General features: G+C 40.7%; 2 protein-coding genes across 2 annotated transcripts in view; both read left to right on the forward strand.

Annotated features, from left to right (window-relative positions):
• Positions 1 to 12,402, forward strand: part of Hel25E (ATP-dependent RNA helicase 25E) — a 113,678-nt gene that overhangs the window by 4,232 nt on the left and 97,044 nt on the right. The gene's annotated exons all lie outside the window — the stretch shown is intronic.
• On the forward strand, positions 462 to 12,131 carry Tep3 (Thioester-containing protein 3). Its single transcript, XM_030384830.2, has 16 exons — positions 462 to 1,006; positions 5,964 to 6,141; positions 6,212 to 6,690; positions 6,925 to 7,255; positions 7,334 to 7,617; positions 7,764 to 7,875; positions 7,939 to 8,085; positions 8,143 to 8,266; positions 8,327 to 8,464; positions 8,521 to 8,934; positions 8,994 to 9,125; positions 9,192 to 9,610; positions 10,226 to 10,573; positions 10,629 to 11,162; positions 11,232 to 11,685; positions 11,753 to 12,131. The coding sequence occupies exons 1-16, from the start codon at positions 933 to 935 to the stop codon at positions 11,971 to 11,973; spliced, it is 4,389 nt and encodes a 1,462-aa protein (XP_030240690.1). The 5' UTR covers positions 462 to 932; the 3' UTR covers positions 11,974 to 12,131.

The following is a 12,402-nucleotide window of genomic DNA, read 5'->3' on the forward strand; positions in this document are numbered from 1 at the left end:
AGAACATTTGATTGTTATGCTAATGTCTGGCAACGCCTTTGCTTGAAAATTATAAAATGTCTATTAATTCAGCAAAGCAAAGACACAAACCACATATTCAGCCTTTTGAAAAATATGGTTAGAGCAAGAGAGACTGATTTCAGTTATTATAATTTGCATTAATCTGGCATTTCAAAGTAATACTATTTTTTTTAAATAAACAACAAAAATTAATAAAAGAGGTCAAGTGAGAGAGCTTATTTTTCAAACCCCAATTATAAACTAAACCTCATTCATTCTTAGTATTTTCATTAAATTTACATATTTAATTATAGCACAACTTGCTACAACATTTAGCCAAGACACCTTCAACCCCTTTCGTAGTCCATGACTCACACTCAGCGGGGACAACAACCACACAACTGCAACAAGCTCTGTGGCCCACTTGAAAGCTTCGCTGCTGGCTTCAACTGTGGCCAATACCAGCTGTAAGCGTTAGCCGAAAAATCAGTTGAGAACGAGCTTACGAGCGGGCAACAGCGCGAACGCTCAACAGGTGGCAGCGCCTCGAAACGAAAGTGAAAAACGAAACAAAAACAAAAGCAAAGCAACAAAATAAACGTGAGCTTGGCCGTTAGCGCAATCGCGAATCTTGAGCGTCTGGTGCTGGTTAAACAAGTGAAGCAACAAGCAACAAACAACAGCAGCAACAACCACTGGCCAAAATCAAGCTTTGTGGCGGGACGCGCGGCTCGAGAGCAAAGATTGTCGACTGCCCACACGGAAAGACGAATCAAACCCGAAAAAAGACAGTCGAATAAAAAAACAGTGCAATAATAAATCGAATGTGAATAATGAGTGCTATTATAATAAATAAATAAAATTATAAAAGTTATCCTAATTAAGCAATAATTAAATATTGCTTTTAAGCAAATTTATATAAATATAGCAAAATGTGCTCGCAACGCATTTATTTTGTTTTCACGCTCGCAACTTGTTTACTTTTGACGCTGACAGCTGCTCAGGGGTTAGTAAATATCACACAAACACAATCACACACACACACAGAGAGAGAAAGATAGACTGAGAGAGACGCCCAAACACACATCTCTCTATATAGACTCCTACACAGTATACAGCTGACAACGAGTGTGACAAATATGTTGCACACAAATTATATACAAATAACATTGAAAATGACATCACGCCACTTAAGCGAGTCGAAACGACAAGAAAATAGCTCAAAACAAAAGACTTAAGCAACAAACCCAAAATTATTTGCCATGCCGGCAGCTCGAACATCGCTCATTATCCATGCCATGCCATATAATTAACAAGTTTGTAATCAAAGAGGAAATTAGCATTGAATACATGGACCCACAGCTTCCAGGGTAGATGTTGATTGAGTGTCTGCTCAGCAGATACCCTGGACTTTGCTGAGAGTCAATTTATCTAGATTATAGTTAATCTGCTTTAATCAATAAACAGAAACAATAAGTTTCTGTTAATCACCAATAGAAGAGATAGGCCATGTTTAGTAATCTGAGCTCAGCCAAACATACCCTATGATTCACATTCAGCACATATTTATTCTAGATGAAAGTATTTTAAAATGTTGACTCACTCGTTTTTGTTGATCGAAAATAAATATACTTTGCAATGACTGTTCAAAGCGCTCTGTTCCTCAAGCGATAGATAATTATAAATATGTCAAAAAATTAATAGCTCTGATATCATATATAATAATAATATATTAACTATGTGAATTAATCAATTTAGCAACAAGCTACCATAGAGATATTTTGTATACTTCATTATTTTTATACAAATAAATAAACAAAACAAATATTTTTCATTAGTTATATATAAGATATATTTGGCATATAAGCATTTCATATATTTATTTATTTATTCTTCGACTTCAACATTGACTTGTATACAATTTATATTTTATATACAATAAGAACAAACACTTCGGAATACTATTTTGGCATTCCATCTCTAATACCCTTACACACACACATGCAAACAAGCTTTTGCTTGACATTAGATAACTAAATCCCACGCAGCATGCAAATCTTTAGCTTACGAAAATAACTGTTCTTTCTGGTCTCTCGTACCGTGACAGCAGAAAAAAAATATACAACACGTAAACTGAATGGCATAAAAAATAAAATAAATTCAAGCCGAGATTGTCGAGATATCCGTCGACCTACGCACGCATTGCCAACATCTCGCAGCTCCACACCAGGGTGATGCAATGTTGAATGTTGTCCATATTTGCCGAATGCCTATGCGAGGATTCACACTTGTTTTTCAACTTGACCCAACCTGACAAACTGGGTATCTCAATTACAATTGAAGTGGTTTCCATTGACAAAAGTTCATTCGAGCCACCCTAATGCCGGGTGACACATTTGCAAGCACTTATTTACTGCCTCATTTCCGATGGCTCACCTTGACTAGCTGTCAAGCCGACCAGCTGCAAAAGGTAAATCTATAGAGCAGTAGTGTAGATAGTCTTATAGCGGGCACTAGCACTATGTGGAAGAGTGCGCAACACGTGATTGGAAATGCTTATGAGATCGCGCGATTTTGCATATAGATTTATTTAGGCAAAGCTGTGCGGGTTTTACAATATAGAAATTAGTAATTGTGCTTATAGATATCAATATTTAGACAACTAAATGCTCAAAAAAATTTTAATCTGACATGAATGATTATTATGAGATATATATGTAGCTTAAATATAGTATATATAAAAACTTGCGCTACTCTTTGACTTTGAGAAGAGAGCCTATTGGCTTTCTGACTATTATTAGATATGTTTCAACAGAGTATGCATCATGAAAGAGTATTATGCGGTCGGTAAAGCCTGACTATAACATTTGTATCTGTTGCTACGATTATGTCAATAAAAGTTCTTATCTTAGATAAAAAACTATGGTTCTTATTGATTATACATAAAACAACTTGTCTCTTAGGATTAGTCAAAAATATATTTATTTATCTATCTTCAAACCAACTCCAACGAACTTTTTTATTCCCATCACACAACTACAAATAGATATAAGAATCGCTTCATTTTATTCCGTTATATGTTTATCTTAAAAGCAATCAGTAGCCAAAAAGTTGCGCATACAAAATGTTTTGAGTGTATTCAAGTTTCGACATGCCTTTTATTTTATTTATTTCTTTTTTGATTCTGAGAATTCTGTGATTGATTTGTAGCTAAGTTGAATGTTCGCGTTCGTTTTTTAAGCTTCTTGATGAAGCCTTTCAGCTATTGCCAAGTGAGACACTCTCTTGAAGCAATCTCTTGAAGCACTCGCTTGATACACTCTCCATATATGGGATAAGTTCAATTGCCATATGATAATTCAAGCTTATACATTGACCATATATAGGGTGCAGCTCAAGGCAGCAATATAAATATATACAGACATACATATATATGTATGTATGTATAATATACATGCTTGCTTATGCGAGTTAATTAAGTTGATATCAACTGCCTGAAGCCGACATTTAGCACACACTCAAAACCCAACGCGATGCAATCATGTGAGACCTCTCCAATGAAATCCAATTGCATTTCGAAAACAACAACAAAATGAAAATGGAAAAAAAAAATAAGAAAAAAGCGAAATTATTTTTGCCATTTTGGGCGAAGAGTGGAGCTGAAGGAACCTGTTTGGCGTCTAACAAAACGTGACATAAACACAAAAGAAAATGTGGGAACAGGTTAAACGACGACGTCGACATCGGCAGCGGCAGCGGCAGCGGCAGCGACAACAGCGGCAACAGCAATTGAAATTAGAACAACTCGAAACTGTGAATTGCGCCAAAAGAGACAAAAAGGCAGACAAAATACGCCGACAACACGGCACAGTTAGCCAGCTCAAGCTCCACGAGTTTCGCGCAGCGGCTAAATAAAAAGTGATGTAAAAATAAAAAGTAGAGTCCAGCTGTAGTCCAGCAAATGAGTGGGCTAAGTGGAAGAGACTAAAAGATACCCTGTGTTAAAAGAGGATTTTTTAAATAATATTTACATCCAAGCCAGATAATGGATATGAGCAATTCACTTAAGTATCATTGAATTTACTTTCGTTTGCTCTACATCAAATGCAGATTATTATGCTCTTATAACTTTGTTGCTTAATGTACATTATAAATCTTCAAGATATGCTGAAGAAATCGAATATTTACCATTATATTTTGAAATTTTTGTTTATTTTACAGTATTTAAGAATTATTAATAAATCATACTAATTATAGATTGTATCTTGTATACATACATACACACATATATATTTCCTATAACTTACCATAGTTATGAAGCATATTTACATAGATATCTATATACATATCAACCTCGCTTTGCCATACTCAATGTGTACAGGGTATTCATATAACATTTTTGATTCCCTTAAAACCAAAACAAGCTCTGAGCTCAGCACCAAAATTGTTAAATCGTATTATATAAGTGGCACACCGAATAAGGCATACACTCTACATACCTATACATATACATGCATAAGCCGTATGATAATTACGACAAATTGGGAAAATCTATAAAGAGCGAGGGCCGCATAAAAAGTTGCATAATTAGTGATACTATATTGAATAATGAGACGCAGAATAGTAGTATGGCGAATAGTATCCAAAATGCAATATAACAAACATATAGTAAATACTATTATACTAAATTTCAGTTTACTTAATATGAATACTCATCTCAATAAAAATTAAGAAAGGCATGGCATCCAAGTTAATATATAAACAATGGAAACTCTATTACTTTGAGCTAACACTCAATATGTGAAAAGCTTACAAAATCTATATGAAAATATCTTAAAAAGTCGTATGTTTCCAATCTTAGTAGAAAGAATTCCAGCTTAAAACTTTGACACTTTCATGCATAAGCATTTGCAAAATATATATAAACGTATTTTTATTAGCCAGTTCGAGAAACAACAAATAAAAATATAAAAAATATTCATAAACAAAATATTTAAACTGTGTACTTAATATATGTACATTTCAAAAGTTAGACTCATTTGCCTGTAACTCCAATTGTTGGCCATAAAACTTTGTTATTACAAATTCATCCAATGATGCCGAGCACTTAGAGAAACCACAAAACCAAACAAAAAATATATATATGTATATAATAGTTTTAGCTGGCCGCAACGCCCCCGATGAGCTCTATGCCATTTCCGACATGAATCAAACCGAAACGCGGCCGCTCTCAACACTCTGACCCGAACTCCAATGCGAGAGCCCAAGACGCAGCGCTGTAAAGTACATTACCCCGGTATTGTTTAAGTGTTTCGCTTCCGTTAAGCGCGTGAATGAATAGTAAACTGAAAAATAGCCACAGATTCAGATACCATGTCAGCCACATACACACAAAAGCATGTAATACCCAAGCGGAACATTGTCTTCACTGCTTTCAACGGCTAAATAAAGTACTTGAATTTATATTTGCTTTCTTCTCTGGGCCAAGATATTATTCATTTGTCATCAAGCTGGTGAGAGGGTGTCATAGAAAGTAATTAATAATGAATAAGAATGTAAAATAATCTAGTAATTATCTACTACTCAAACATAAATAGTAATAAGCTCATTATAGTATTTAAATAAAATAATCAAATAATAATGAATCAATTACAAATTTTCATACTCCATATATGTATTTTTATTTTCCTCAAGAATGTGCTTAGGCTATGCGGGCTGCCACAACTATAATTGAGATTCGCGTTAGAGGCTTGCCTTTGAAATATTTGACCTCTATAATACAATTTTTAGTCATTTATAGTTTAATAAGAGGTATTTCGGTATGGATTCCATCTGAACCTTCATACATAAAAATTTCTCACAATTATTTTCTAGATTAGTTTCGACTCAGCTTACAACTCTTCATATCCAACAACATTCAATAAGCTACATTTTAGCATATTTTTTCTATTTTTATTCGTCAGCCTCTACTCAATAATTGCGCCAAATACAGTGAGACCGAACTCTCAGTACCATGTGGCTGTGAGCGTACATAAGGCAGCGGAGCCCGTCAGAGTGAAGGTGGGCATACTGAGCAGTGCTTACACAGATTTCAAGACCGTCGAGCTGAGGCCCTACTCAACGCAGCTGCTGCACTTTGAGGTGAACTAAACAACTCTGCTGCTCTTAAAATAGTCAAATATAATAGTTTTCCATTCGCTCTTTCCCACAGTTGCCCGCGCTCAAGTCCGATCGTTATCGGCTGACGGCGGAAGGCCTTAGCGGCATAATCTTTACGAACGAAACACAACTACATTTCGAGCCCAAACAGCATACGGTGCTGGTGCAGACGGACAAGAGCATCTATAAGCCCGGAGATCTGGTGCATTATCGCATACTGCTGCTCGATGCGAATCTCAAGCCCGCGCGGGGCTATGGACGCGTGCACGTTGAGATCCGGGACTCGGGCAACAATCTCATCAGGAGCTATAAGGACATACGTCTGACCAATGCCATCTACTCAAATGAGCTGCAGCTCTCGGACTATCCACGCTTTGGCGATTGGTCCATAATTGTGGACGTGGCCGAGCAGCAGCACAAGCAAACGTTTGAGATCTTGGATCACATCTTGCCCAAGTTTGTGGTGGACATTGAGACGCCACGAAAAGCAATCTATAAGGATGGCAAAATCGCAGCTACAGTGAAAGCGCAGTAAGTGTGACAAGCTCGAAAGATATCCCTTACATTACTTCCTTACTTCGTTAAGGAAATAATGATATGGTAACAATCTGAGATCATTTGACTTTTATCCCAGTTAACTCGATATATAAATGTATTTGCATATATCGATAGATATCGATTGCCAACAGTCTAGCTTGTATATAGAGTGTATAGGAAACCTACTTGTTATCCACACATTTACCTATGTTTCTTTCTTTCTTCTAGCTATGCTTTTGGCCAACCCATTATGGGCGAGGCCACGCTCTCCATTTATCCCACCTTCTTTGGCTCGCTGCAGCCGTTCGTCAACGATTTGATCACCCGCAAGGTAGTGCCCATCGATGGCAGCGCATACTTTGAGTTTGACATTGAGCAGGAGCTGCATCTGAAGCAAGACTATGAGCGACAATATCTATTGGATGCACTGGTCGAGGAGCGCTCCACGGGTTCGGTGCAAAACTATTCCACGGTGCTCACCCTCTACCTGAATCACTTCCGCGTGGAGACAGTCAAGCTGCCCAGCTATTATATACCCGGTGTGCCCTTTGAGGCAACAGTAAGTTAACGAATTGCAATCAGCTAAAATACATAATATAACGATATTATTTGTTTCTACATTGACTATATCTGATAGGCACGCATAGCTCGCAATGATGGCAGCCCCTTGAAAGATTTCGATCCCGCGATCACGGCTTATTTGACAAATGTCTATGGCAGCAGCGAAATGTATAATCGCACCACATATACCCTGGACGGTAGAGGCGAGGTCAAGATGAAGTTCACGGTGCCAGTGGGCGATCGTGATGAGTTCCATTCGATTATTGTGGACTATATGGGCGTTATTAGCGATGTGGGCAAGGTGCCACGCAAACAATTGCACAGCAAGAATTATATCACGGCCAAGGTTCTAAATGACAAGTAAGTACTGAGAGGTAATTTGAATTAATAATAGGTAAAGATCTTAAAGAATTTTATTATTTAAAAATTATTATTATTAATATTTCCTATTCATATTTTCATATCTTTCTCCACATTGTTATGCAAATCTTACAATTTTTTTCCAGACCCATGGTCAATCAGGAAATCGCTGTAGCTGTTCGATCCAACGAGCCCATGAAATATTTCATGTATCAAGTGGTGGGACGTGGTGATATAATACTGACGCGCACTGTAGATGTGAGTGAAGCAAACTAAGTCAATCTAAAGCAATTATTGTATACTCATTGATTTGCTCAACAGGTGGGTGATAATACCTATCATACGATCAAGTTTCTGGCCTCCTTTGCCATGATGCCGCGTGCCAAGCTGTTCGTCTATATGATAGTCAATGGAGAGCTCGTCTACGATGAGCAGATCATTCGATTTGAGGAGAATTTGCTGAATGCAGTAAGTAGAGCGCATATTCATTATAAAATATACTCAAACTAAACTCATCTGTGATAGGTGCAAATCGAAGCGCCCATCCGCGCACCACCTGGCCAGGATATAGACATAAGCATCAGCACCAAGCCCTACTCCTATGTGGGTCTCATGGTTGTTGATCAAAATGCAGCTGCGCTGCGTAGCGGTTAGTTGACTTACTTGAAGTTCCATCTCCTCATGTCTGATCTATTCTCATATCATTCAGGTCACGATCTAACACACGAACGACTCATGGATGCTCTGTATGCCTATGAGCTAAGCGATGTCAACACACCCGTCGGCTCGCCCGGCAAGGAATCTGGTGTCATTATCATGTCCAACACGGATTACATTGTGGATAGAGGTTGATCTAACACCCCACTTAATCTGACACTTTAATTGTAGTATGAGTTCTTATAGAGATCGACACCACACCGGCTATAGGCAGGGATAGCTCCACTACTGTAGAGGAGGATAAACTAACAGCGGTGCGCAAAACAGACATTGGACCCGCCCATAAGATAGAGGTGAACACGTTGCCACCTGGCAAGGGACGCTATGCCTTCTCCTACACACCCAAGCCCTATTGGCACAATCCACGTGTTCATGTCATGCGCGATCCGGCAGACACCTGGCTCTTCCTCAATCTCTCCTCAAGCAGCGATGGCCGCAACACAATACATCGACGCATACCTAGTGACATGACCTCCTGGCTGCTGACGGCCTTCACGCTTGATCCGGTCAATGGTTTGGGTCTGAATACGCCCGTGAGTAAACTGGAGGCCTACAAGGAGTTTTACATAGCCACCGAGCTGCCGTACTCCATACGAAAAGGTGGTGAGCTTGCAGGTGTCTAAATGAACCTTTTCACTATCCCCCATTCATACTTCCAGATGAACTGATTGCCCTGCCGTTTGTGGTGCATAATAACAGAGACAGCGATTTGAGTGTTGATGTGACTTTCTATAACACAGCGCAGGACTTTGACTTTCCCCAGCTGAACATCAACCAGACCAATAAGCCAAGTACGTAAAACACTTGTGTAACATAAAATGCCTTATAATAAGTATTCACATCGTTCAATCATAAAGAGCTGGAGCTCTATAGTCGTCGCACCATTCAGGTGCCTGGAAAGTCGGCTCGCTCGATCTCTTTCATTGTGACACCCCGACGAGTCGGTGCACTGCCCGTAAAAGCTGTGGCAACCACATCACAGGCCGGCGACACCGTCGAACGTACCCTGCTGGTCGAGCATCCTGGGGCTACGGAGCGCGTGAATCGTGGCTTCCTCTTTGAGCTGAACTCCAATGCCCAGCGCAGGCAGAATGTCACCATCAAAGTGCCACGCAATGCGATACCCGACTCAACGAGCATCGAAGTCAGCGCTGTGGGCGATTTGGTGGGCAGCATTGTGGGCAATCTGCAGCAGCTCATCCAGCTGCCAACGGGCTGTGGCGAACAGACCATGGTCAACTTTGTGCCGAATCTAATGGTGCTGCGTTATTTGGGCGTAAGTTTGAAAACAATTGCAATTGAAGAATAGCAGATAATGTAGAGAAATGCCAACAATGAGTTAGTAACAACTTATGAATCAGTATGTTCAACCGAAAGGTTGTCAAATATTTAATTCATTTCTTGGCAAAGTCAGGTCAACAAGTCAGTCAGACAGTCAGCCACTCAATAAATCAGATAACCAATAGATCAATCGACCATGCAATTTCAATAAGTTCCAGTCTAAGACAGTCATCAGATTTTAATCAGATCATAAAACAGTCAGTCAATCAATTAAGGAATCATTCAATTTGCCAGTTTAAAGTATTTCACCAATCAATCAGTATGCCTATCGCGAATTCAATCAAAAAGATGTTGTTGAGCAAACAGACAGTCGGTCACTCAGATAGTCAATCATCGTTTAAAATCCCAATAACTATTGATCAGTCAATCACTTATTTAGATAATCCCTAAATTTGTCAACCCCCATCATCAATCAGTTACTCAGATAGTCAATCAACGCTTATCACTATCCCTGTCAGTCTAGGCTATCATCAATAAGTCAGTCAATAACTCATGCAATTAAGCCTTCCATCAAATAATATTCTTTTCCCACTCTATCAATAAATCGCAGCGCTTGCGTCAACTAACGCCCGAGCTGGAGTTGGCCGCCACAAACAACTTGGCCGTGGGCTATCAGCGCCTGCTCTACTATCGGCACGAGAATGGAGCATTCAGCGCCTTTGGCCTGTCCGCCAAGAAGAGCTCCACATGGCTGACGGCCTATGTGGCCAGATCGTTGCGTCAGGCGGCGCCCTACATTCAGGTGGACGATCATGTGCTGCAGAGCGCCCTGGCCTACTTGGCCAGCGTGCAGTCCGGCAACGGCGGCTACGAGGAGCATGGCGATATCTTTGAGCAGTTCGACGATGGAGGCATAAGTCTAACCGCCTTTGTGACGCTCGCCATGATGGAGAACGTGGTAGGTGGTGTGAGGGAGAGTGTTGAGTATTCCATTTACATCGAATTCTTTTCAGGATCTACATCCTGAGTATCGGAATAACATCAACAAGGCGCTGGACTTTATTACGCGAGGCCTGGACGCGTCCAACAATCTGCATGCCATGGCACTGGGCACCTATGTGCTGTCCCGGGCCAATCACAATGCCAAGGTCGCCTTCCTGCAACGTCTCGACTCGCTGGCCATGAATGCCGACGGACGCAAATGGTGGAATAAGACGGCCCCGGCTGCGGAACAGCAGTCGCCCTGGTACAATGCCACGCGCAGCGTCAACATCGAGATCTCTGCCTACGGTGCATTGGCACTGCTCGAGAACAATCTGGTGGGCGATGCATTGCCCGTGCTCAATTGGCTAATGGATCAACGGAATATATTCGGCGGCTTTGTGGGCTCGCAGGATACGGTTGTGGGTCTGCAGGCCCTGCTCATGTTTGCCGAACGCTTCTCCAGCCAGGGCAACAATGTGCAGTTGGCTTTCAATTACGGAGAGGGTGCTGAGACCATACTGAATGTGAATGCGGAGAATTCGCTGGCGTTGCAGAGTGTGGAGGTGAGATGAAGTTAGTGGAATTTGGCAAACACTTTAACTGATTCCAAATTGAATTGGTCCATTTCACAGCTGCCCAACAACATTAAGAACGTCAGCGTGTCGGCCACTGGGCGTGGCTTAGCGCTGGCTCAGGTTAGCTACAAATACAACACGAATGTGACCAGCGCCTGGCCGAGATTCGTGCTGGATCCCACAGTGAATCGCAATTCCCATGCGGACTACTTGCATTTGTCTGCCTGCGCCAGCTTTGTTTCGGTGCCTGGCGATGCGGAGCGCTCCAACATGGCTGTCATGGAGGTGCAGCTGCCCAGCGGCTTTGTGGTGGACACCGATACGCTGCCCACGCTGGAGTCCAGCGAGCGCATCAAAAAGGTCGAAACACAGCAGCGCAACACCAAGGTCATCATCTACTTTGACTATCTGGACAGGCGAGAGGTCTGTCCCACGTTGCATGCATACAAAACTGTGAAGGTCACCAAGCATCGACCCGTGGCTGTTGTCATGTATGACTACTACGATAGTGGTAAGTTTTGACAATTCTGATGCCGCCATCCACAGCTAATCCCTATTGCCTTCACTCTCCCCTACAGCTCGTCGCGCTCGTCAGTTCTATCGAGCGCCCAAGTCGAATATCTGCGACATCTGTGAGCATGCGAATTGCGGCAACATCTGCGAGAAGGCTGAGAAGCGGGAATCGCGTCGTCCCGATGATTATACGGCCATAGCAGGACGTACCTCAGCTGGCAATGGCCAGAAGGCAATATCCGTGCTGTTGCTGGCACTGAGCATGCTCTCACAACTGCGCTGTTAAAAGGGTGAAGCGGGAGGCGAAATAAACGGAAGCTTTAACAAATACCACTCATCTACTTAATAAGCTAGACCTAGAACAAATGTGAACTAAAACCGATTAATCTTAACGATGCTAAAAGTTGCCAATAATAAAGAAAAAATACGCTAACATCTACTAAACACTACAGTTGTTTCATTTACTACAGATTTTACATAGATAGGTCTATGTATAGTCGGAAAGTAATAGTAAAACGTATTGTTTACAGGTATGCTATAAAAGTTTATTTGAATACCTTCTATATATATATATATATTTATAAACGAATCCAAAGAATCGATAATTATCGATCATGTTAAAACATTGCACTAAAAACCCTTATACAGACGCATCTATTTCGGATAATGAAAGCTTCCTGAAGAGAAACAAAAATAGGAAACAAATCCTTTAATG

This window comes from Drosophila navojoa, chromosome 3, assembly GCF_054131105.1.
Source record: "Drosophila navojoa isolate 15081-1374.11 chromosome 3, UAZ_NAV_1.0, whole genome shotgun sequence".
NCBI classification, from domain to species: domain Eukaryota; kingdom Metazoa; phylum Arthropoda; class Insecta; order Diptera; family Drosophilidae; genus Drosophila; species Drosophila navojoa.